This window comes from Salmo salar, chromosome ssa16 (genome assembly GCF_905237065.1).
Source record: "Salmo salar chromosome ssa16, Ssal_v3.1, whole genome shotgun sequence".
Lineage (NCBI taxonomy): Eukaryota > Metazoa > Chordata > Actinopteri > Salmoniformes > Salmonidae > Salmo > Salmo salar.
Genome location: NC_059457.1, coordinates 24,037,543 through 24,065,043, shown reverse-complemented (window position 1 = coordinate 24,065,043; position 27,501 = coordinate 24,037,543). Strand labels below are relative to the sequence as shown.

Genomic DNA, 27,501 nt, shown 5'->3' with positions numbered 1-27,501 from the left:
TTCTGGTTTCACATTGAGTGTGTGTGTGTGTGTGTGTGTGTGTGTGTGTGTGTGTGTGTGTGTGTAATGGGTAAGAGAGGGACGTGTGTCAGCCTTCACAGCTTCCTGCCACTGTGGAGAAGAACAACCTGATCCCATCAACCTCTCCTTCAGTTTTCTTTATTCTCTGTCTCTCTCTCGCTCTCAGAGCTCAGACACCGGTAGGATTGTCAAATGTTTGCCTGCCGACAGTACTTAGCACCTCTGAACAGTTTCGGCAGTCCATCTCTTTTGTGTTCACACAGCAGACCTTGAAGTCGTCAACCACTCAGCCTTGTTAAAATACTCCAAACCAGAAGGTGGCAGTAGCGTTGTTTGTTAATGCATATCCATGTGGTTTGCTTTATGGTCCAGTCAATGCTAGCGAGGAGGAGGTGGACCGGAAGCAGGTGGCAGGTGCAGAGGCGAGCAAATGTGAGTGTTTAATCTATAAAAGGCAAATGTTACCTTTATTTTATTTTTTGGAATATTAACCGACGGCCTGTAAGGTCCGGACCAGTAGACATCTTATTATAAATGTCATCCTATGAAAATGGTGGCTTTTTGAAAAGCCAACTTTTACACATTTTTATTCCTTTTTTTTATCAAAACTTATAGGCAGATAATAGTTAACCCCTTAACATTATAAATCAATATAAATGACAGCTTAACATATTTTTATATTTTTACGACATTACATAAAAAAAAAATGCTTGTGCTGCCGTTTTGTCACTGGTGTTACCTATATTTTAGATGACAATTCAGGCTTTCTAGAATGTAATTTCAGTCTAATTTGCATATATAATCAAAGACAAAAGGTTAATGATAATTCTAAGAAATTGTTTGGATTAGTAATAATTTACTTTAAACATGCATGTGTAAAGTTCTAATGTCTGACATTTTTCCATTTATACTAATGTCTGACCCACCATTTTCTTTGCTCCTGTCTTTTTTCCCTTTCTGTGAGATCCTTCATGCTCTTTCTTTTTTGACTCTCTAAATCTTTTAAGTAAGTCTGGTGTTTTTCTTTAAGGTAGGCTGCTCTGCGGTGTGGTTCAGCATCCCTGCGCTGTCTGTAGTCTTTGCTTTTCAGCAGCACCTAATTTCGCTATATCTATCAAAAGGAAAGCCATATGATGTGATTACAATATTGAACCAGTAATAAAATGCTAATAAGTATTTTTTTAATATAATTGTTAAGGGTTTTATAAAATATTACGTTGAGAAAAAAGATTGGTGTTATTGATTGTCACTGGCGTTATCGTCATGTCACTGGTGTTACCAGCAAGAACAGTAACACTAGTGATGATAACACCAGTGACAAATCTGTAGACAAGAAGGCATATCTAAGATGGTGGCCACTGTAGCTCAAACCACACTTCTTAAATTGTAAATTAATAACTTAATCATGTAATTTTATTAATAAATGTAATCCAATTTCCTTTCCCCTTACTGAGTAACACCAGTGACACATCTTAAGTACTCGCATGAAATTACCAAGTTAATCATCAAATTGTTAACATGTGAAGAGAGAGTGCACACTCACCATGTGCTTTTCAAAACAGTCCCATCTCCAATGAACCTTTGACCCAGGAAAAATTTGGCAAGGATGTTGCATTTTTTCAAAGTGGTGGTTTTTACACATTTTAACACCAGTGACATGAAATTGAGGGACAGCTATTACTTGTAAATTATTAGTAATATTTATTTGATATTTTAGTTTTTTAAATAGTCCACTAAATAACTATAGTACTTTCCTTTGAATTATGACATTTAAAGAGGGAGAAAAATATATTTTTAAACTCAAAATATGTAACTAAACCATGACTCCTGACCCGAAGCTAATTTCATGGTACTGACCGTGCTCTACAATATATAAAACATTGTTTGCAATATAGCTGTCTTACATATGTTTTATTAATAATAAAACACTTAAATTAAACCCCCCTCCAAAAATGTTGTGTCATTATCTCCCACTTTTAAGTGTTTCTCCTGGTGAATAAGCCCGGGACAGGAAAGCCACCATTTTTGTAGAATGACCCAATATTGTTTTTCCACACCTTGCAAAGGAAAATGCACAATAGCCTACTTACTATGATGTAGCCTACGATCACGGTTAAAATGCAAAGGTACATGTATTGATATTTATTGTAAGTGAAACCTGAGCTTCTCATCCTGGAGAATAAGACTGAATTAGACGAACTCAAGCTTTTCATTGACAATGCCTTCTTCAGGATCATTGGGGGAATGGACAGCATCACCGGCACCGATATCTCCACGGACATGTCAATAGAACAAGCTTCTCGAGATGCAGAAACTCATCTACAGACTTGGAATTACATCCAGTTGAAACTTATGTACTACAGTCCATCAACAATAAATGATTGATGCTAGAAGTTGTGCATAAAGGTCTTTGACCTAAAAGCCAGTCTGGAATTCAGCCAGGTCCAAATAAACGACTTGATCAAAGACAACCAACAGCTCAAAGGTAATGTCAAAATATTCACAACTACCATTAATTCATCATCAAGTGACAATAAAATGCTCAAAGAGACATTAGTCCTAGAGTCCCGTTCGATGAGAGAGAACCTGGTTTTCACAGGTCTTTCTGAGAATGATGAAAATGCTAAGGAAATTGTTAGACTTTATATGACCAAAACTACATATCCCAGCAGATGAGGCGTAAACATTTTTTGGCACCGAGTCCACGGAATGGGAGGCTTGGGAGTCAAAAGACCTGGTGCTCCTGGCTTCATCGTGGCCAAATTTGGTCATTACAAAGAAAAAGTGCCGGTTAAATCCAAGGGTAGAGAATTATAATGGACAAACTTTGGGCTTAATGACCAGTTTCCCAAATAAATAATAAATAACCCAATGCTTAAGGAAAATAGATGAACTGGCTTTGTGCCTATATTGTTTTTGACAAGGTCTATATTAAGACTTTGAAAAGGAATGTGGATGCTACCATGATTACGGATAATCTTGAATGAATTGTGACTAATGACGACTGAGAAAAGTACAGACGCACAAATATCATACCCCCCCAAAAAATGCTAACCTCCCCTGTTATTGTAATGGTGAGAGGTTAGCATGACTTGGGGTTATGATATTTGTGCGTCTGTAACTTTCTCACTCATCATTATTTACGCCAAAAGAAGAAAAAATGCTTAATTGTCCCAATAATTATGGAGGACACTGTATGTTACTGATGACCAGACATCCAAATATCTTGTCAAGCTTTCTTCTATGAAGTTACATCCCAGCTACAGAAAAAAACAGTGCTTTCTCAACTAAGATGCCCCAAAGCAACGTCTATGGTAAGATAAAATGACCTAGGTAATGCCAATTATAATTGTAATGCTCTTGCAAATTATACAAAAAGAAGAGGTGTTCACGTGGCTTCGAGATTTTATTTCTGTAATGAATAATGTAACAAACAATGATCAATTCATAGTTGTTGGTGATTTTCATAGTGTGCAGAATAGAAATCCATATAGATTGGGGATTCATTTGTATAATTATCATCCAAAAGCACTTTCTGCAATCTCTGAATGAATGTCTACTTTAGATCTGCTAGATGTTTGGAGATTAAGAACCCCTGCTCTGACTAGATAGACGTGGCATAGAAATAGGTAAGCTAGTGGCATCGCCTACTTCCTTATCTCCTTCACTCTGGTCTCAAAGATATCACAGTCTACTATTGTTGACCGTTCATGGTCAGACCATGGACTTATTTATTAGTCTCTGACTACAGTAGAATATCCTAGAGGACCTGGTTATTGGAAACTCAATTAATCACTGCTAAAATATGAAGAATTTGTTCATGATTTTGCCAAAAGAATGTGGGATTAGCTCAGGTTGTCTGGGACACTTTCAAATGTGTATTCAGATGCCATTCAATCAGGTGGTCATCATGGGGGGAAAAGCTATATCTTAGGAGGGAAAATGAATTAACTGAAGAGCTAAATGACAAGCATAAACAAAGTGAGTGGACTCTTCGATTGAAATGCTTCTTTTGATCAAGAGTAGACAACATGAGTTTGAGAGTCTTAATGCAGATGGTATATTATTTATAAATCAAGAGTAGCTTGGATGGAAAAAGTGGAAAAGTGTTTCTTAGGTTGAACAAAAGGAATCAACATAATAAAAATGTCACAAAACTGCTTTCCTCTGAAGTGCTTAATTTATTATCACTCCACCAGATATTGCAGGAGCAAGTACAATATTTCAGTATAACTTTTTATTTTGAGGAGCAGCTAACCCCATTATCAGAACTTGACTGTAACATCTTCTTAACCAGGTAACATAAATACAAAAAAGCATGAACTACTCATGGAATTTAAGTATTTTCTAATTGGTAAATCTCTTGGCTTTGACCTGTACAGGGTATTTTTTACAAAAATCATAGAACCTTTGCTCACCTGCTTACATTTTTCCTTTGAACAGGGGGAACTATCAACAACCCAAAGAGAGGGACTGATTACATTACCATTGAAGCAGGGAGCAAATGGCCAATATATGGAACTATGGAACCTTGACCTGTTCACCGGACGTGCTACCTGTCCCAAACCTGCTGTTTTCAACTCTCTAGAGACAGCAGGAGCGGTAGAGATGCTCTCAAAGATCGGCTATGAAAAAGCCAACTGACCTACTCTTGAGTTGCTGACTTGTTGCACCCTCGACAACTACTATGATTATTATTATTTGACCATGCTGGTCATTTATGAACATTTGAACATCTTGGCCATGTTCTGTTATAATCTCCACCCGGCACAGCCAGAAGATAACTGGCCACCCCTCATAGCCTGGTTCCTCTCTAGGTTTTGGCCTTTCTAGGGAGTTTTTCCTAGCCACCGTGCTTCTACACCTGCATTGCTTGCTGTTTGGGGTTTTAGGCTGGGTTTCTGTACAGCACTTTGAGATATCAGCTGATGTAAGAAGGGCTATATAAATACATTTGATTTGATAAAAGCCCTGTAAACCTCAAAAACTAGAGAACCCTCCCTTTATTGTGACACCCATATTCTATCAAAATGTTTAGTACTTAGAATGTAGAAAGTAATATGCAAAATGGCTCAAAGTGAGCAATCTGGTTTTATTGAGGGTTGCTACATTGTTGACAATGTCTGTTATTTTCTGGAAACTATTAGACATCATGAAAAGTAAGAAAAAGCAGGTTTGGTGTTTATTGAAGATTTTGAGAAGGCTTTTGAGAAGATGGGATTTCATTTATAGATGCCTTAACTATATACATTTTGGCAATCTATCGGCAGTCGATTGTCGGTGCTGTTTCATGCTTAATGAGTTACACGCACGCACGCAAACACACGCACACACACACACACACAGCTTACACAAGCCTTATAAATCTAAGTCCTCTTTTGGAAAGCTATAAAGCAGTGTCACAACCTGCACCTCACACACACACCTTGCAATGACATTGTGTGTGTATGTAGTTAGAGTTTAACTCTAATGAGTGCTTAGTTCAGGTCCATGTGGTTGGCTGAACCTCAGCCTTGGTACTGTAATGGTTGTCAGGGCTGGAAGTGGTAAGTGTGAACCATTGGAGTGTAGACAGCTGGGCGTAGGCCTCCTCACCCTGATTACATCGTGCGTGTCCTAACCCTAACCCTAGAGTGGTAATACATTGCACTTACAGCAGTAACTCTAACACTGACCCTAACCCTAAGGTGGTAATACATTGTACTTACAGCAAATTCTCTAGTGTACAAAAAAGATCTCCTCAGAGAGTTGAGTCAACTCTGAAAGTGATGAGTCTATGGAACCATATTGTAACACAAGCTAATTCTCAATTTTTGCAAACATGTACAAAAAGTATTTCAGCAGATTTTCAAATCAAATAAGAAATCAAATGTTAATGGTCACATACAATTATTTTGCAGATGTTACTGAAATGCTTGTGTTCCTATCTCCTACAATGCAGTAGTATCTGACAATTCATAACAATACACACAAATCTAAAAGTAAAATAATGGAATTAAGAAATATATAAAAATTAGATTGAGCAATGTCAGAGTGGCATTGACTAAAATACAGTAGAATATAATACAGTATGAGATGAGTAAAGCAGTATGTAAAATGATTTAAACATTATTAAAGTGACTAGTGTGCCATTATTAAAGTGGCCAGTGATTCCAGGTCTATGTATATAGAGCAGCAGCCTCTAAGGTGCAGGGTTAGATAACCGGGTGGTGGCCGGCTAGTGATGACTATTTAACAGTCTGATGGCCTTGAGATAGAAGTTGTTTTTCAGTCTCCCGGTCCCAGCTTTGATGCACCTGTACTGACCTCACCTTCTGGATAATAGTGGGGTGAACAGGCTGTGGCTCAGGTGGTTGATGTCCTTGATGATATTTTTGGCCTTCCTGTGACATCGGGTGTTGTAGGTGACCTGGAGGGCAGGTAGTTTGCCCCCGGTGATGCGTTGGGCAGACCGCACCACCATCTGGAGAGCCCTGCAGTTGCGGGTGGTGCAGTTGCCATACCAGGCGGTGATACAGCCTGACAGGATGCTCTCAATTGTGCATCTGTAAAAGTTTGTGAGGGTTTTAGGGGCCAAGCCAAATTTCTTCAGCCTCCTGAGGTTGAAGAGGCACTGTTGCACCTTCTTCTCCACACTGTCTGTGTGGGTGGACCATTTAAATGAAATTAAACTGAATATTGGTCTTCAAATCGTTTGACTGCTGGTTTCATCGTTTGATTCAGGTCTAGTGTGATGGAGGCAAAACTAATAGCTAAAGTCAGTGAGCTAGCTAGCTAAAGTTAGCCATCTTTTGGCTAGCTATAATTGTACAAAAGCTGACGAAAACTATCCAAGTTAATTTACTTCCATTGAAATGGGTCAAAAGACTACACAACATTTCATACACACAACAGCTGTTAGAAACAGCTACGTGACAGATAGCTAGAGACTAGAGCTGAACTGGCTGTGGTAGCTACTAGCTCACTAGTTCATTCTCTTCAGACAGAACTTCAGTCGAGAGGGGATGAAACATTACTGTAGCTAACGTTACATGTCAGTTACACAACTAGCTCAGCGCTGGAAATAAATACTTTTTTCTGTTAAGTCAAACAGCAGTTACATTGCCAGCTACACAAGTCAAATAAAGATTAGCCAGTTTCTGCGCAACACACACAGAGACAGCAGCAACACTGTGCCTTTTCAGAAGCTTTGCATTCACGCAGACTGTCTGCACACTCTGTGGTGTCCACACGGTCCTAAATTCAGCCGGCCGAAACTGTCAAACAGCCTACCTGACCGCTCTGAGGCATCCACATGGTCCTTAAGAACATCTTTCCCAGTGAAAGTTGGCCCCTGGATTTCAGGCTGTTTTGAAAACCCTTTTCACAACAGATACATACTGACCTCTCATGGACACTGCCTATAGCTGCATGTGGTCTCAATAAAATGTATACACTCATCTTTATGTGTCTCTATTGGGATATAATTGACCTATTCAATTGTCTTGTATTTAGGAACAGAATAGTAATGCAATTTTAATTGAAAGATGCAGTAAATCATTTTTATTGTGCTAAGGTCAAGTCAACAATAGTGAAATAATAATTTCTTTAGCTTTCCAAATGTGCAATATCACAATCACAGCAACACTTAAAGACATAATCAAAACGTGTCCAGATGGCTGAGAAGGATAAGGTTCATGTAGGCAAGGCGTGGACAGGAGTACAGTATAGGTCTTATATAACAGAGATTACTATGATTTGTGAATGTCTGTTCTAATGTTATTATGACAGCTAATAAGGCTTAGAGAACCTGGGGCGGCACACAGCAGTGCGTGTGTGTGAAATGGAGCTCGCCTCTCTCTGAGATGTCACCACAAAGGTAAGACACGATACAGAGAAGGGTATTGTTTTAAATTAATGTACGTAAAATGAATCAGAAAGAGATTATTATTATCAGTCAATTAATTATTATTATCAGTCAATTAATTAGTGGCACTTTAATGCAAGTAAAGTTGTATGGTGTGGTGCCGGACAAAAATATATTGTTATTATCATCCAATTCGATGTATTAAATAACTGCACTTTACTTTAACCCTATTCTCAACCAGCTGGTAGAGCATGTTTGACAATTACTTATTTTCTGGGGACAAAATATCTTCACTTGAACTTGATTGGTCAACTACCCCAGCCCTCCTGCTCAATTTACATAATTTGTATCCTTTTTGGTTGCTGCAGTTCAGTGTTGTGGCACTCTAACTTTGCCCACTAAGATGGCTGTAAGAAAACTCAAAATCAGTCACCAAAGGTATGGGATAAACGGCAGGATTTAATTTGTTGAGAGATTTATATTGCGATATTCCTGTTATTAGAGACCTTGAAGAGTATGAATATGAAAATAAATAGTTAAAATGTAAAAAATATAAAAAGCAATACTTTAAAAATTAAATGTGCTCAACCAGGCGATTGATATGTCAGTAGAAACGTATGGTGGAATAAGAATAGGGTACATTTATTTTGATGAATAATATGAATGAATTGGCAACATAAATAGGTTAAACCACATTTTATGACCCATTGGGTCAATTAATCAATATTGAGACTTAAAGGGGTACTCCACTCAAACTATCTTTTAGATTTAAAAAGAAATGTCCACTTGTTGATACAGTCGCAAAATATTTTGCATGTTAGCAGTCAAGTTTTCAAGATATTGGATTTTCAAGAATCATAGTGTAAAAAAAAAAAACGATCGGAAGTTCTTATTTGAGTTTTTAGTCATAGGAATTTAAGGTTAAATATGTTTTAAACAAGAGACAGTTAAAGGGTTTTAAGCAATCAACTGTCTTGTTACGATGCTGGTCAATCTAGTCACTAGAATGTTTATAATACTGTGATAGAGAGACATATCTGCAACATTTATTGACTATATTTTCTTTACTTTTCCAATTGTACCAGCTACTGGACTCTTCATTTACCACACAGTCCCGTAGGTGAAGTTCGCCAGTTCTGTAACCCTACAGAAGCTCTGTCAGTAACTTTAGACCTAGCCGCCTGCATACTGTATGTACATTAGGATACTTCCAAATTAACCAACTTGTTGTTCTTGAGGGCATATTGACTTTACATCTCTGCATGAGGCTGTGCTAAGTCTGTGAACTACTCCTGGTATTTGCACTGCACATGTTTATCCCCTCCCACTGGACCAAGAGGCTATCTTGTCTCTCTGGAAGTCAACAAATTAATTCAGGTGTCTGCATAAGGCCAGCCACCACAGTATACTACACACTATAACCCTGCACTTCATCATACAATATTGTCCACTGGGCTAAGGAGCTAGCTTGTCCTCCATAGGTTCAACAATTTACTTCAGTTCTAAGGTTTAAACTGACACTGTGAACAACCCCCACTACGGTACATACTATCCACTATGCCCACGGTGCCGGTGCCTCGTCCAGCCTACTCCCAGGCCAGAGAGAATCTGGTGAAGGCCATCCCACCCAAGATCATTTGCCTACTGGCCTGCGGAGGATGGGACTGCCGCTATGAAGGACCAGCCTGCTGGAGGCCCAGCCAACAAGCTGTACAGGGACTCTTCTCACACTGGTGAGGAGGGGGGAGAGGGAGGGAAGGAGGGAAAGAGATTCAGAAGAGAAAGAGGTGGGGAGGGAGAGATCTGCATGGTAAGGGATGGGAAGGGAGTGATGATTGGAAGTTCTATATTCACTTCTGTTCTGTTCGCAGGGTGACTGATGACATTGTGGCCATGGCACGACCCTCCTCTCACCTCATCAAGAAATACAACATCATAGAGCAGTTCCAACGGTAAATAGTCATGTATATGTGCATGCTTGCATGTCTACCGACGTGTGTTTGCGTGTCCACCCTCTTTCTCCTCTAACTGATCCTGTTCTCTCTGACCAGGCTGAACATCAAGTCCATCATCAACATGCAGTTGCCTGGGGAGCATGCTCACTGTGGCCCTCCACTGGAGCCAGACACTGGATTCACTTATTCCCCACAAACCTTCATGGAGAATAATAGTAAGACTATACTGTATTTATACCTACAGTATATCTACAACACACACTTTACTTTAGGATTGTCTCTGTGGCCTTTCGTAAATTAAATATGTGTTCTTGTCTTTCCTTCTGTGTGTGTGTGTGTGTGTGTGTGTGTGTGTGTGTGTGTGTGTGTGTGTGTGTGTGTGTGTGTGTGTGTGTGTGTGTGTGTGTGTGTGTGTGTGTGTGTGTGTGTGTGTGTGTGTGTGTGTGTGTGTGTGTGTGTGTGTGTGTGTGTGTGTGCGTGCACGTGTGGTGCAGTCTTCTTCTTCAACTTTGGCATGCCGGACTTCGGTGTGTCGTCTCTCGTGGGGATGATGGATGGAGTAAAGGTGTTAGCCTTCGCTGTGAAAGAAGGGAAGGTGGCGGTGCACTGTCACGCAGGCTTGGGGAGGACAGGTGTGTGTATATGTTTGGAGAATATGGTTCTCAGTACATCAATTGTCTTTATTGTTCACTTCATTTAGAATATACATTGACTGCAATCAGAAATATATTGTCCATAAACGATCCTGCAAAAATGGGCACACCTCCTGTCATTGTTGACAGGTGTCCTGATAGCCTGCTACCTGGTCTACACTCTGCGTGTGAGCCCCAGTGAGGCTGTCCACTACGTGCGTATCAAACGCCCCTGTTCCATCCAGACCAGGGACCAGATCAGCCTGGTGTTTGACTTTGCTCGTCTTCTGGGCCCTCAGCTGGCCCAGTACCCTGACCTCAGCCTGCGCCACGGGGCCCAGTTCACCCTGCTGCAGTACCTGCACCGTCAGGCCCTCCTCCTCCATGGCCAGGAGGCCCGCACCCTCAGGCACACTCCCAAGGTGTCTGTTTTGTATAATTATTTTGGCAACACTATCTTTCTTTTAGGTAATAAGTAATGTAGGGTAGAGTGGGGTAAGTTGACATGCAGGGGAGAGTGGGGTAACTTGTCAAGTAGGGGAGAGTGGGGTAAGTTGTCATGTAGGGGAGAGTGGGGTAAGTTGAGCCAAACCTTGCTTCTAGGAAACCATATACAAAATGAATCATTTTACAAAATTGAGCAAGAAGTCCTAATTTCATGGAGTCTGTGAAGGAAGAAACCACATGGAAAAAGTGGAAAGCAAGTTGGGTAAAAAAAAAGAAGGATTTTCACGAAGTCAAATGAAGTCATTGTGTTAGAGCAGTGGTTCCCAAACATTTTATTGTCCCGTACCCCTTCAAACATTCAACCTCCAGCTGCGTACCACCTCTAGCACCAGGGTCAGCACACTCTCAAATGTTGTTTTTACCATCATTGTAAGCATGCCACACACACACACTATACGAAACATTTATTAAACATAAGGATGAGTGTGAGTTTTTGTCACAACCCGACTCGTGGGAAGTGACAAAGAGCACAAATAATAATATGATAATAATCAATAATTTTGCTCTTTATTTAGCCATCTTAAAACCTTATTTGTTCATCAGAAATGGTGAATAATTCACCACAGATTAATGAGAAGGGTGTGCTTGAAAGGATGCACATAACTCTGCAATGTTGGGTTGTATTGGAGAGAGTCTCAGTCTTAAATCATTTTCCACACAGTCTGTGCCTGTATTTAGCTTTCATGCTAGTGAGGGCCGAGAATCCACTCTCACATAGGTACGTGGTTGCAAAGGACATCAGTGTCTTAACAGCACGATTTGCTAAGGCAGGATACTCTGAGCTCAGCCCTATCCAGATTAAATTCTGATTAAATTCTATTCTCACAGAACCGCTTGTTGCAATTTTGATGAGGCTCTCTTGTTCAGATATCGGTAAGTGGACTGGAGACAGGGCATGAAAGGGATAATGAATCCAGTTGTTTGTGTCATCCGTTTCGAGAAAGGACCTGTGTAATTGCGCACCCAGCTCACTCAGGGCTTCGCTATATCGCATTTGACATTGTCCATAAGCTTGAGTTAATTTGCACACAAAAAATCATACAATGATGGAAAGACCTGTCCTTGTTATTGCAGACAGAGAAGAGCTCCAACTTCTTAATCATAGCCTCAATTTTGTCCCGCACATTGAATATAGTTGCGGAGAGTCCCTGTAATGCTAGATTCAGATCATTCAGGAGAGAAAAAAACATCACCCAGATAAGCCAGTCATGTGAGAAACTTATGCAAGCGGTCAGACAAGTGAAAGTTATGGTCAGTAAAGAAAACTTGAAAAATGGGTGGCTGATTATTTCTGGCTGGCTACTCTCCTGACATAATCTAATGTTTTGCTTTCGTTGTAAAGCCTTTTTGAAATCGGACAGTGTGGTTAGATAACTTCTCTAGGGCCAGTGGGACGAAATCGTCCCACCTACGTAACAGCCAGTGGAATCCTGTGGCGCGTTATTCAAATACCTTAGAAATGCTATTACTTCAATTTCTCAAACATATGACTATTTTACACCATTTTAAAGACAAGACTCTCGTTAATCTAACCACACTGTCCGATTTCAAAAAGGCTTTACAACGAAAGCAAAACATTAGATTATGTCAGCAGAGTACCCAGCCAGAAATAATCAGACACCCATTTTTCAAGCTAGCATATAATGTCACATAAACCCAAACCACAGCTAAATGCAGCACTAACCTTTGATGATCTTCATCAGATGACACACCTAGGACATTATGTTATACAATACATGCATGTTTTGTTCAATCAAGTTCATATTTATATCAAAAACCAGCTTTTTACATTAGCATGTGACGTTCAGAACTAGCATACTTCCGGTGAATTTACTAAATTACTCACGATAAACGTTCACAAAAAACATAACAATTATTTTAAGAATTATAGATACAGAACTCCTCTATGCAATCGCTATGTCCGATTTTAAAATAGCTCTTCGGTGAAAGCACATTTTGCAATATTCTAAGTAGATAGCCCGGCATCACAGGGCTAGCTATTTAGACACCCACCAAGTTTAGCCCTCACCAAACTCAGATTTACTATAATAAAAATGTTATTACCTTTGTTGTTCTTCGTCAGAATGCACTCCCAGGACTTCTACTTCAATAACAAATGTTGGTTTGGTCCCAAATAATCCATAGTTAAGTTCAAATATCCTCTGTTTTGTTTGTGCGTTCAAGACACTATCCGAAGTGTAAAGAAGGGTGACGCGCACGACGCATTTCGTGACAAAACATTTCTAAATATTCCATTACCGTACTTCGAAGCATGTCAACCGCTGTTTAAAATCAATTTTTATGCCATTTTTCTCGTAAAAAAGCGATAATATTCCAACCAGGAAAGCGTGTTTACGTTCAAAGAGAGAGAAAATAAAAACATGGGATCCCCTCGTGCACGAGCCTCAGTCTGATGGTCCTCTGATAGAGCACTTACCAAAGGCGCTAATGTGTTTCAGCCTGGGGCTGGAATTACATCATTCAGCTTTTTCCCGGGTTCTGAGAGCATATGGGAGCCTTAGAAAGTGTCACGTTACAGCAAAGATCCTACATTTTCAATAAACAGAGCCAAGAAGCCCAAGGAATGGTCAGAGAGGGTACTTCCTGTACAGAATCTTCTCAGGTTTTTGCCTGCCATATGAGTTCTGTTATACTCACAGACACCATTCAAACAGTTTTAGAAACTTTAGGGTGTTTTCTATCCAAAGCCAATAATTATATGCATATTCTAGTTTCTGGGCAGTAGTAATAACCAGATTAAATCGGGTACGTTTTTTATCCGGCCGTGTAAATACTTCCCCCTAGCCCTAACAGGTTAAAGGAGAGTCTTGTCTTTAAAATGGTCCAGATACCAATACATCTTGACCACCAAAGTCCATTTGATGTCACAAAGCTGTCCAGTACTTTAAAAATATCCTCTCCTGTTGTCCTGGTTTCCAGTGGTGTGCAGAAGAGGATGTCTTCCTTAATTGATCCCAAATAAATGTAATGGACACGATGCTTGTTTCTAAACCAAAGTAAATCATTTTAAGATTGTTCTGTACAACTTTATCATCCAAAGTAAGTCTGCTGCTCTTGTGTTTAAAAATTGCATGTTTCAATTCTCTCTTCCACAGCAGGTGTTTTGATATCAAATATCCCTGCACTCACATTTAAAGTGGGACATGGTTGATTCTCTGCTATGACATCACCTTTCTCTCCTTGATTCTTATAGACACTTTCAGTGCCCTTCTCATCCACATGCATTTCCTTCTCTTTTTCACTTTCGATGGTCACTGTCATTAGGCACTGGCTGGTTGTGGGTGGGACATTACTGTTAGGAGCACTCCCACAGTCATCCATACTAGTGAGGTTTGACATGTGGTGACCTGCTCCACTGCTAGGGTCTGGGTTCCATGTAGAGTCAGATATGAGGTCCTAAACCTAGCATGAAAGTACATCATTGTAGCTGTGTGGGTTTAATATAGTCAAAATGTTTACCTTGGGGGAGGCTATATTTTCAAAACCTGTAATGTTTACATGAATTCTGATTTTTTTTCCCCCAGGGATTCACAACATCCTGAAATATTAGTAGACATCATTGTTAGAAAGAATACTATATGTACCTTGACGGAGTGATACTGAATTTAAAAAATGGCTCAACTTACCCCACTCTCCCCTACCTCCTTTGTGGTTGTCTGGAGGGTCTGGCTTTTGGTCCAACAGACAGATCACTCCCCATTCACTGTGCTCTCTCTCCATCTTCCACTCTCCCCAGTATCCCATGGGTTCCTGTATCTGTTTCTAAAAGCTATCTGTTTTCATGATGATCATCATCTAGGTGATGTACCTGCTGTGTGGCCGTCTTACTGCCCTGGCCTTGGGCCTGCCTGCCTCTCCGGAGGTGCATGCTGAGCTGGAGAGAAGGGCAGAACTGCGGGCCCTGGGCAGGGCTGTGAGGGAGACCCTGGTGGCCAAGCAGTACCTGCCCCTGCACCGTGAGGTCCATTGGGGTTCCTGGGGAGGGTCAGGGTCTGTGTCCTCCTGGGATGAACCAGAGGGGTTTCTGGAGAGGAAGAGACAGGTACTGCTGGATAAACGCAGCTACAGTGACTCAGACCTCAGCAAGATCACTGTAAAACAGGTAAGGTTAACATCAGGGTTAGACTGAGCATACACGTCTTCTAAAATCTGAATAACTTGGATGTGTTCACATTATCCGATTTCCTTTCATTCCGTCCATCCTCAACCCTAGGACGTGGGTGCTCACATTACAGGATGATTTCCTAGTTCACCCTGCCCCACGTTTCTCGGTTGTCATAGGAAAAAAATATAGACATGCAAACAGCAAGCTACTTTATTAAATGTGCACATTATTTTGTGAAGAAACAAAAATAAAGAGATGGATGTGCAGAATATAGACCCGCAAATGGTTGGGCATCTGTGGGCACTTTCTATTCTACAGAGGGAATTTGAGGTAATATAAACCCTTTAATATTGAAAAGGCAGCTGTGTTCTCTCCACAGCTCCACAAACCTGTCCATCATCTCAGTCAAATCAAATTAAATTGTATTTGTCACACACGCCGAACACAACGGGTGTAGACCATACATGCTTTTTTCCAAGCCCTTAACCAACAATGCTGTTTTGAGAAAAATAAGTGTTAAGTAAAAAAAAATAATAATAATTAAACAGCAGCAGTAAATAACAGTAGCGAGGCTATATATAGGGGGTACCGGTACAGAGTCAATGTGCGGAGGCACAGGTTAGTCGAGTTAATTGAGGTAATATGTACATATATGTAGAGTTAAAGTGACTATGCATAGATAATAAACAGAGAGTAGCAGCAGAATAAAAGGGGGGTGGACAATGCAAATAGTCTGGGTAGCCTTTTGATTAGATGTTCAGGAGTCTTATGGCTTGGGGTTAGAAGCTGTTTAAAAGCCTTTTGGACCTAGACTAGGCGCTCCGGTACCGCTTGCCATGAGGTAGAAGAGAGCACAGTCTATGACTAGGATGACTGGAGTCTTCTGCAATTTTTAGGGCCTTCTTCTGATATCGCCTGTTATAGAGGTCCTGGATGGCAGGAAGCTGGCCCCAGTGTGCACTGGGCTGTACGCACTACCCTCTGTAGTGCCTTGCGGTCAGAGGCTGAGCAGTTGCCATACCAGGCAGTGATGCAACCAGTCAGGATGTTCTCGATGGTGCAGCTGTAGAACTTTTTTAGGATCGGAGGACCCATGCCAAATCTTTTCAGTCTCCTGTGGGGGAATAGGCTTTGTCGTGCCCTCTTCACGACTGGCTTGGTGTGTTTGGACCATGATAGTTTGTTGGTGATGTGGACACTAAGGAACTTTAAGCTCTCAACGTGCTCCACTACAGACCCGTCGATTAGAATTGGGGCGTGCTCGGTTCTCCTTTCCCTGTAGTCCACAATCATCTCCTTTGTCTTGATCACATTGAAGGAGAGGTTGTTGTCCTGGCACCACATGGCCAGGTCTCCTCCCTATAGGCTCTCTCATTGTCGGGCCTACCACTGTTGTGTCATTGGAAAACTTAATGATGGTGTTGGAATTGTGCCTGGCTATGCAGTCATGAGTGAACAGGGGCAATATGTTGGGGCGGTATACAAATTGGAGTGGGTCTAGGGTTTCTGGGATAATGGTGTTGATGTGAGCCATGACCAGCCTTTCAAAGCACTGAATGGCTACAGAGAGTGCTATGGGCCGGTAGTCATAGAGGCAGGTTACCTTAGTGTTCTTAGGCACGCGGAATATGGTGGTCTGCTTGAAACATGTTGGTATTACAGACTCAGTCAGGGACAGTTTGAAAATGTCAGTGAAGACACTTACCAGTTGGTCAGCGCATGTTCGAAGTACACATCCTGGTAATCCGTCTGGCCCTGTGGCCTTGTGAATGTTGACCTGTTTAAAGATCTTATTCACATCAGCTATTGAGAGCGTGATCACATAGTTGTCTGGAACAGCTGATGCTCTCATGCATGGTTCAGTGTTGCTTACCTCGAAGCGAGCATAGAAGTAATTTAGCTTGTCTGGTAGGCTCGTGTCACTGGGCAGCTCGCGGCTGTGCTTCCCTTTGTAGTCTGTATTAATTTGCAACCTGCCACATCCAACGAGCGTCGGAGCTGGTGTAGCACAATTCAATCTTAGTCCTGTTTTGATGCTTTGCCTGTTTTAGGGTTCGTCGGATGGCATAGCGGGATGTCCACACGTTGCGTGTTGTTGTTGCTTTCCTCTTCACCATCAATGTTTTGGTCTCACATGCTGAGTGCTGCATTGGCTATTGGCAGTAGTCCTCGCCCAATCGCATCGTAGCCCTGCTCATACTTTAAGATGCACCACCAAATGTCCGAAAATTATCCAGACATCCGACTGGGGTCTGGAGAATGGAATAGCCGTCACCGGTCCTGACGTACTGATAATAGCCCAAGTTCAAAGGATTTCAGTAGTATTTGTTTTGGACGGCAACAGCGAATTCCTGGCGAAATTGAGGAGTGTATCCCCGGCATTACTGGTTACAGGTGGTACATTCTTGAACATTAGTTTAGAAAAATCTGCGTTGGTACTGGCAACATTCAGAGCCTTGATATTAACCACATTGCTTTATTTTTTTCCAGGATCTTGAGTTGGGCTCATACTGTACTGTACTAGATAGGAGTAAGAGAGACTGGTCTGGGTTAGAGCAGATTAGACCTGACGTGAGACCTATGAGTCCAGTCCTGCCCACGCCTACAGTTGGCCTCTGTTCCAGTCCTGAGGACTCACAAAGACTCAACCTCCCAGCAGGCAGTGGGGCAACCAACAGTAACTGTTCTTCGAAGAGTTTAAAGTGCACTGCCAAGAGGGCGCCAGCGTTTCACAAATTCAACTCTTACATTGAGGTGAGTATCAGACTGTGTTACTGGGGGCATACTAGTAAAAGTGTCACTTTTTTATATAAAGCACATTTCTTAATAAACTATTTCCTGTGCTCTGAAGGTACGTAAAAACCAGCGTAAGTCCGGACAGGCCTCAGTGGCTCGGGCAGTTGCCAAGGAGATGGCAGATCTAAATCCCCCTGGTGAGACTGTTCTACAGAGGACAGCACTGCTACAGGTAATAAACTGTTACAGCAGGTTATCACAAGTTGAGGTGTAGTGTAGACTGTCTGGAAGTTACTAAGCTACTAAAGCCATTGAAGCTTATTCTGCGGATCTCAAGATTTGAGCCCTCCTGAATTGACTTAAATGAAATGGAATTTACCATAACTATGATTACAACATATTGGAATGGGATACCTTAATCTGTCATGGGCTGCCTACCAGTAACCGAAATCCTGACTGCACTCTGTTCTGTCTGTGTTGACTGACAGGAGGAGCTGAACAGCAGTGAGTGTGCCTGGGCCCTACTGGTCACAGAGTCTGATCCGCACGTACTCAGCTGTCTATTGTGGACCTGGCTGGAGAAACTCAAGGTCAGAGGGCTCAGATAAAGATCTCTCTCCCTCTCTCTCTCCCTTTATACTCTCACTCTCTTACACTCTCCTGCTTTTTATACTCTCTTTTTATCTCTCTCTCCAGGAGCCTGTTCTGAGTGCAGATGACGTAGAGAGGTTGACCTCAGTATCTCAACACGTGAACCATCTCAGTGTGCTAACGAAGGTGAGAGACCCAGTCAGACCATTGATACACGTTTAACCATGTCATGGCTTACTTCGGGGTCTTCAACCTCCTCAGCAACTATTGTGTATGTGTGTGTGTGCATGTTGTCCCAGCAGCCCCAGCGCCACACCATGTCCTGTTTGCTGGGTTGTGTGGGTCAGGTGACCAGTCTGTGTCCTCAGAGAGAGGAGGCCGTGCTACGACGCCTGATACAAGCACTCACCAGGGTGAGTCTGTGGGTGTGTGCGTGAGTGTGTGGGGCAGTCATAGTTCAAATTGATGTCTAACTATTGTTCTGTGTTTTCAATAGCACCCTCAGGAGGAGATGGAGAGCTATAAAGTCCTGATGAGAATCCTCAAGTCCAGCATCAGACAAACACTCCATAACCATAACTCTCTCACACAGACCTCAGACTACACAAACACTTGCTCAAGAAGAGGAAACAATTGATTGATTGGTTGATGGGTTAGTTGGTTGTACAAACTTAACTTTATAACCCTTTGTATGAAGGGTCAAAGATTTGTTCAATTTCTAGTGTTTTCTTTTCTATGACTAGGTGCAGTAAGCTCTTTACTGTTTTAGTGGTGCTTGGATGGGTGTAGATTTTATGAAGCATGGCCATGATCCTGATATTGGAGTATATTCTCTCTGCACATTACACAATACAAATATTTGTACCATTGACCTCATCCCAGCGTGTATTATTGTTAAAATCTTATGTACACACTGAACAAAAATATAAATGCAACATGTAAAGTGTTGGTCTCATATTTCATGAGCTGAAATAAAAGACCCCAGAAATGTTCCATATGCATAAATGCTTGTTTCTCTCAAATGTTGTGCACAAATTTGTTTACATCCCTGTTAGTGAGCATTTCTCCTTTGCCAAGAAGCTGATTAAACATCATGATAGTTACACAGGTGCACCTTGTGCTGGGGACAACAAAAGGCCACCCTAAAATGTGCAGTTTTGTTACACAACACAATACCACAGATGTCGAAGGGTTTTGAGGGAGCGTGCAATTGGCATGCTGACTACAAGGATGTCCACCAGAGCTGTTTCCAGAGAGTTGAATGTTCATTTCTCTACCATAAGCCGCCTCCAATGTCGTTTTAGAGAATGTGGCAGTACGTCCAACCAGACCTCACAACTGCAGACCATGTGTTACCACGCAAGCCCAGGACTTCCACATCCGGCCTCTTCATCTGCAGGATCGTCTGAGACCAGCCACCCGGACAGCTGATGAAACTGTGGGTTTGCACAACTGAAGAATTTCTGCACAAACTGTCAGAAATGGTCTCAGGGAAGCTCATCTGTATGCTCGTTGTCCAGGGTCTTGACCTGACTGCAGTTCGGCATCATAATTAACTTCAGTGGGCAAATGCTCAGCTTCAATGGCCACTGGCACGCTGGAGAAGTGTGCTCTTCATGGAATAATTTGTATGGCGTCGTGTGGGCGAGCGGTTTGCTGATGTCAACATTGTGAACAGAGTGCGCCATTGTGGCGTAGGGGTTATGGTATGGGCATGCATAAGCTACAGAAAATGAAAACAATTGCATTTTCCCAATGGCAATTTGAATGCAGAGATACTTTGACGAGATCCTGAGGCCCACTGTCGTTCCATTCATCTGCCGCCATCCTCTCATGTTTTAGCATGATTATGCACGGCCCCATGTTGCAAGGATCTGTACACAATTCCTGGAAGCAGAAAGTGTCCCAGTTCTCCCATGTCCTGCATACTCACCAGACATGTCACCCATTGAGCATGTTTAGGATGCTCTGGATCAACGTGTATGACAGCGTATTCCAGTTCCCGCCAATATCCAGCAACTTCGCACAGCCATTGGAGTAGAGTGGGACAACATCCCACAAGCCACAATCAACAGCCTGATCAACTCTATGCGAAGGAGATGTATCGCACTGCATGAGGCAAATGGTGGTCACACCAGATACTGTGGCTGGTTTTCTGATCCACGCCCCTACCTTTTTTTTAAAGGTATCTGTGACCAACAGATACATATCTGTATTCCTGTGAAATCCATCGATTAGGGCCTAATGCATTTATTTAAATTGATTGATTTCCTTACATGAACAATAACTCAATAAAATCTTTGAAGTTGTTGCATGTTACGTAATGTCACATTGGTATGAAGAGATTCGGGAGACAGGCGCAGGAATGCGTAATCGTTTTTTTTATTAAGCCCCAAATTACGCCGTGCCGTGTAAAGGCACGGGGACAAAGACTAAACAAACACGTAACAAAAACACAGGGTTGAAACCCAAACAAAAGAGTTAGGAGTACAGTAATTTCCGGACTATTAAGAGCACCTGAATATAAGCCGCACCCACTGAATTTAAAAAAAAATATTATTTTGAACATAAATAAGCCGCACATGTCTATAAGCCGCAGGTGCCAACCGGTACATTGAAACAAACGAACTTTACACAGCCTTTAACGAAACACGGTTTGTAACAAAAATAAATAGGCTTTAACGAAACACGGCTTGTAACAAAAATAAATAGGCTTTATTAACGAAGCACGGCTTGTAGCAAAAATAAATAGGCTTTAACGAAACACGGCTTGTAACAAAAATAAATAGGCTTTAACGAAGCACGGCTTGTAACAAAAATAAATAGGGTTTAACCTGTTAGGGCTAGGGGGCAGTATTTACACGGCCGGATAAAAAACGTACCCGATTTAATCTGGTTATTACCACTGCCCAGAAACTAGAATATGCATATAATTATTGGCTTTGGGTAGAAAACACCCTAAAGTTTCTAAAACTGTTTGAATGGTGTCTGTGAGTATAACAGAACTCATATGGCAGGCAAAAACCTGAGAAGATTCCTTACAGGAAGTGGCCTGTCTGACAAGTTCTTGTTCTTCTTGACTCTCTTTATTGAAAACTGAGGATCTTTGCTGTAACGTGACACTTCCTACGGCTCCCATAGGCTCTCAGAACCCGGGAAAAAGCTGAATGATGTAATTCCAGCCCCTGGCTGAAAAACATTAGCGCCTTTGGTAAGTGGTCTATCAGAGGACAATGAGACTGAGGCGCGTGCATGAGGCGACCCCATGTTTTTATTTTCTCTCTCTTTGTACTAAAACAGAGATTCCTGGTCGGAATATTATCGCTTTTTTACGAGAAAAATTGCATAAAAATAGATTTTAAACAGCGGTTGACATGCTTCGAAGTACGGTAATGGAATATTTAGAATTTTTTTGTCACGAAACGCGTCGGGCGCGTCACCCTTTCGGATAGTGTCTTGAACGCACGAACAAAACGCCGCTATTTGGATATAACTATGGATTATTTTGAACCAAACCAACATTTGTTATTGAAGTAGAAGTCCTGGGAGTGCATTCTGACAAAGAACAGCAAAGGTAATAACATTTTTCTTATAGTAAATCTGACTTTGGTGAGGGCTAAACTTGGTGGGTGTCTAAATAGCTAGCCCTGTGATGCCGGGCTATCTACTTAGAATATTGCAAAATGTGCTTTCACCGAAAAGCTATTTTAAAATCAGACATAGCGAGTGCATAGAGGAGTTCTGTATCTATAATTCTTAAAATAATTGTTATGTTTTTTGTGAACGTTTATCGTGAGTAATTTAGTAAATTCACCAGAAGTTTGCGGGGGGTACGCTAGTTCTGAACGTCACATGCTAATGTAAAAAGCTGGTTTTTGATATAAATATGAACTTGATTGAACAAAACATGCATGTATTGTATAACATAATGTCCTAAGATTGTCATCTGATGAAGATCATCAAAGGTTAGTGCTGCATTTAGCTGTGGTTTGGGTTTATGTGACATTATATGCTAGCTTGAAAAATGGGTGTCTGATTATTTCTGGCTGGGTACTCTGCTGACATAATCTAATGTTTTGCTTTCGTTGTAAAGCCTTTTTGAAATCGGACAGTGTGGTTAGATTAACGAGATTCTTGTCTTTAAAATGGTGTAAAATAGTCATATGTTTGAGAAATTGAAGTAATAGCATTTCTAAGGTATTTGAATAACGCGCCACGGGATTCCACTGGCTGTTACATAGGTGGGACGAAATCGTCCCACTGGCCCTAGAGAAGTTAACGAAACATGGCTTGTAACAAAAATATATAGGCTTTAACGAAACACGGCTTGTAACAAAAATACAAAATTTGCAGTAAACAGTAGCCTACCAATAAAGTCATTGGTCACCATCTTCCTTCTCCTGTGCACTGAAACCACTGAAACCATCTCCTTCGGTGTCGGAGTTGAATAGCCTCAGAATTGCTTCATCCGATATTGGATAGTTTTCATTGTCGCTCTCGTCACTTTCATCCGGAGGCAAATCCCCCGCTGAGCCCTCTTCAACACGCAGCAGTCCAGCCTATCGAAACCCGTTGATGATAGTGGATTTTTTGACAATGCTCCACGCTGTCTGGACCCACTGGCAGACTTGACCATAAGTTGCTCTTCGCATGCGGCCCGTTTTAGTGAAGGATTTCTCCCCACTTGTCATCCAAGCCTCCCGCTGAACATGGAGCGCCACCTTAAATGCGCGATTTACACTGATGTCGAGTGGCTGCAAATACTTTGTTGTGCCCCCAGGAATCAGGGTGACAAAATGACTACCGTAATCAGAATGATGGGAAGTTTGAGAGTGCTCGATTTAATCTAAACAGTAAACAAAAATAGTTGTTTGACCTTAACCCGTTCGGCAATTTCATTGGTCTAATGAAAGCTTCATGCCGCCAAAAAACTGAGCACGTCACAGAATGTGTTTTTTGGAGAAAAAAATTGAAAGCGGGAAAAATCCATATATTAGCCACGTCATTGTTTAAGCCGCGAGGTTCAAAGCCTGGGAAAAAAGTTGCGGCTTATAGTCCGGAAATTACGGTACCTCGAATAAATAACACTAGCGCACAATGATTATCACACGGGACGAGACCTGTAATCATCTGCTCAATCCACAAGGGCACGAAAGCCCAAAGCACACAGCACAGGTACTCACACGCACCAACGGACATTGTAAGAATAATCGACAGCACCATGGTGAACAAAGAGCACATATATACAAATACAATCAGTGGGAATAGGTGCCAGATGTGTGCAATGAAAGTTCCAAAGGGATCCGTGATTTGTATCAGTCCAGTGTGGTAATGGCTGAGTAAGCCACTTATTATGGCACTTCAACATGATACCCTCTCCTACCTGTGCTACTACTAACTTACTCACTCCTCTTTTTAATTTTTTTTATTTCACTTTTATTTAGCCAGGTAGGCTAGTTGAGAACAAGTTCTCATTTACAACTGCGACCTGGCCAAGATAAAGCAAAGCAGTGCGACAGAAACAACAACACAGAGTTACATGGAATAAACAAGCGTACTATAGAAAATAATATTTAAAAAAATAAGAAAGTCTATATACAGTGTGTGCAAATGGCATGAGGAGGTATGGCAATAAATAGGCCATAGTAGCAAAGTAATTACAATTTAGCAGATTAACACTGGAGTGATAGATGAGCAGATGATGATGAGCAGATGATGGTGTGTAAGTAGTGATATTGGTGTGCAAAGGAGCAGCAAAGTAAATAAAAACAATGTGGGGATGAGGTAGGTAGATTGGGTGGGCTATTTACAGATGGACTATGTACAGCTGCAGTGATCGGTTAGCTGCTCAGATAGCTGATGTTTAAAGCTAGTGAGGGAAATGTAAGTCTCCAGCTTCAGCGATTTTTGCAATTCGTTCCAGTCACTGGCAGCAGAGAACTGGAAGGAAAGGCGGCCAAAGGAGGTGTTGGCTTTGGGGATGACCAGTGAGATATACCTGCTGGAGCGCGTGCTACGGGTGGGTGTTGTTATCGTGACCAGTGAGCTGAGATAAAGTGGAACGTTACCTAGCATAGACTTGTAGATGACCTGTAGCCAGTGGGTCTGGCGACGAATATGTAGCGAGGGCCAACCGACTAGAGCATACAGGTCGCAGTGGTGGGTGGTATAAGGCGCGTTGGTAACAAAACGGATGGCACTGTGATAGACTGCATCCAATTTGCTGAGTAGAGTATTGGAAGCTATTTTGTAGATGACATCGCCGAAGTTGAGGATCGGTAGGATAGTCAGTTTTACTAGGGTAAGTTTGGCGGCGTGAGTGAAGGAGGCTTTGTTGCAAAATAGAAAGCCGATTCTAGATTTGATTTTGAATTGGAGATGTTTGATATGAGTCTGGAAGGAGAGTTTACAGTCTAGCCAGACACCTAGGTATTTGTAGTTGTCCACGTATTCTAGGTCAGAACCGTCCAGAGTAGTGATGCTAGTCAGGCGTGGGGGTGCTGGCAGCGAACGGTTGAAAAGCATGCATTTGGTTTTGCTAGCGTTTAAGAGCAGTTGGAGGCCATGGAAGGAGTGTTGTATGGCATTGAAGCTCGTTTGGAGATTTGTTAACACAGTGTCCAAAGAAGGGCCAGATGTATACAGAATGATGTCATCTGCGTAGAGGTGGATCAGGGAATCACCGCAGCAAGAGTGACATCGTCGATGTATACAGAGAAAAGAGTCGGCCCGAGAATTGAACCCTGTGGTAACCCCATAGAGACTGCCAGAGGTCCGGACAACAGGCCCTCCGATTTTACACACTGAACTCTATCTTCGAAGTAGTTGGTGAACCAGGCGAGGCAGTCATTTGAGAAACCAAGGCTATTGAGTCTGCCAATAAGAATACGGTGATTGACAGAGTCGAAAGCATTGGCCAGGTCGATGAAGACGGCTGCACAGTACTAACTTTTATCGATGGCGGTTAGGATGTCGTTTAGTACCTTGAGCGTGGCTGAGGTGCACCCGTGACCAGCTCGGAAACCGGATTGCACAGCGGAGAAGGTACGGTGGGATTCGAAATGGTCAGTGATCTGTTTATTAACTTGGCTTCAAAGACTTTAGAAAGGCAGGGCAGGATGGATATAGGTCTGTAACAGTTTGGGTCTAGAGTGTCACCCCCTTTGAAGAGGGGGATGACCGCGGCAGCTTTCCAATCTTTAGGGATCTCGGACAAAATGAAAGAGAGGTTGAACAGACTGGTAATAGGTGTTGCAACAATGGCGGTGGATAATTTTAGAAAGAGAGGGTCCAGATTGTCTAGCCCAGCTGATTTGTACGGGTCCAGGTTTTGCAGCTCTTTCAGAACATCTGCAATCTGGATTTGGGTGAAGGAGAAGCTGGGGAGGCTCGGGCAACTAGCTGCAAGGGGTGCGGAGCTGTTGGCCGGGGTTGGGGTAGCCAGGAGGAAAGCATGGCCAGCCGTAGAGAAATGCTTAATGACATTTTCGATTATCTTGGATTTATCGGTGGTGACCGTGTCGCCTAGCCTCAGTGCAGTGGGCAGCTGGGAGGAGCTGCTCTTGTTCTCCATGGACTTTACAGTGTCCCAAAACTTTTTGGAGTTAGAGCTACAGGATGCAAATTTCTGTTTGAAAAAGCTAGCCTTTGCTTTCCTGACTGACTGTGTGTATTGGTTCCTGACTTCCCTGAACAGTTGCAAATCGCGGGCACTATTCGATGCTATTGCAGTCCGCCACAGGATGTTTTTGTGCTGGTCAAGGGCAGTCAGGAGTGAACCAAGGGCTATATCTGTTCTTAGTTCTACATTTTTTGAAAGGGGCATGCTTATTTAAGATGGTGAGGAAAGTTATTTTAAAGAAAGACCAGGCATCCTCGACTGACGTGATGAGGTCAATATCCTTCCAGGATACCTGGGCCAGGTCGATTAGAAAGGCCTGCTCGCAGAAGTGTTTTAGGGAGCGTTTGACAGTGATGCGGGGTGGTCGTTTGACCGCGTACCCATAGCGGATGCAGGCAATGAGGCAGTGATCGCTGAGATCCTGATTGAAAACAGCAGAGGTGTATTTGGAGGGCAAGTTGGTCAGGAAAATATCTATGAGGGTGCCCATGTTTACGGATTTAGCGTTGTACCTGGTGGTTTCCTTGATAATTTGTGTGAGATTGAGATTCACCCCCATTGGGACGTACTGCAAGGCCACAATAAGCTCCCTCAACATCTTCCTGTGTTACTATGGGTGCATCATCCCAATAGTCTGAACTGGCTTCCTCTTCTTGTCTCCTTCCCTTCATCTACACACATTGCTTTCACCTATCCAGTTTTTTTACATTTCACTGTACTTGTGCATGTGACATTAACACTTGAAACTAGTAATGATGGAGGAGTGAAGATAAGGAGAGGGAGCTACATTAGACTTTTGAGATAGATCCGGCTGCCTGCCACTCAACAACACTACAAGTCCTGTTCAGAGGCAGTTCTATGTCTCTCAGTTCTAGAATCTTCAAAGCAATTCATTGATTCTTTGCAGTAAAGGTGTTGTTACAACAGAAACCATTTGTTTCTGGTTAATGCCCAAGGTTTATGAGTTCTACGATGCACCAGGCACATACCGTAAATAACATCTTCCAAATGTATCAAAAACACAGAATAGAACACACTGTGATGGAGAGTGGGGTAAATTGAGCCAAATGGGTAAGTTGAGCCACCCTTGTTTCTAGGAAACCATACACAAAATAAATCATTTTACCAAATATTTCGGAAGAGGTCATCATTTCACGGAGTCTGTAAAGGAAGAAACCACATGGAAAAAGTGGTAAGCAAGTTAGGTCCAAAACACAGATTTTCACCAAGTAAAAATTATTTATTGTGTTAGAGGTTTCATGATGCTTGTATCTAAGAAAGATACACGAGGCAGCAAAGAAACTCTATCATATGGTTCAAGTTTCAGTTCAACCCACAGAACATCTAGAGCAAAACTGCATCTTGATACTCTTTAACAGGTTCCTTTCCATCATCCATCTATCTGAAATTACAGAATTGGTTGGATGACGGAAGGTAAGAGAAGTAAGCCACTGTAGATTACTGAG

General features: G+C 42.0%; 1 protein-coding gene across 2 annotated transcripts; it reads left to right on the top strand.

Moving 5' to 3' along the window:
- Nucleotides 1–7,815: 7,815 nt before the first annotated feature.
- Nucleotides 7,816–19,388, top strand: zgc:77752 (protein tyrosine phosphatase domain-containing protein 1). Of its 2 annotated transcripts, XM_014148643.2 has the most exons (13): nucleotides 7,816–7,879; nucleotides 8,953–9,600; nucleotides 9,739–9,819; nucleotides 9,919–10,037; nucleotides 10,317–10,454; nucleotides 10,605–10,876; nucleotides 14,782–15,084; nucleotides 17,578–17,841; nucleotides 17,939–18,055; nucleotides 18,312–18,413; nucleotides 18,520–18,600; nucleotides 18,717–18,827; nucleotides 18,911–19,388. In XM_014148643.2, the coding sequence occupies exons 2-13, from the start codon at nucleotides 9,425–9,427 to the stop codon at nucleotides 19,049–19,051; spliced, it is 1,905 nt and encodes a 634-aa protein (XP_014004118.1). In that variant the 5' UTR covers nucleotides 7,816–7,879; nucleotides 8,953–9,424; the 3' UTR covers nucleotides 19,052–19,388. The 2 variants fall into 2 exon arrangements, with proteins under 2 accessions (XP_014004118.1, XP_045552748.1); XM_045696792.1 differs by having other exon boundaries at nucleotides 7,841–9,600.
- Nucleotides 19,389–27,501: the final 8,113 nt, after the last annotated feature.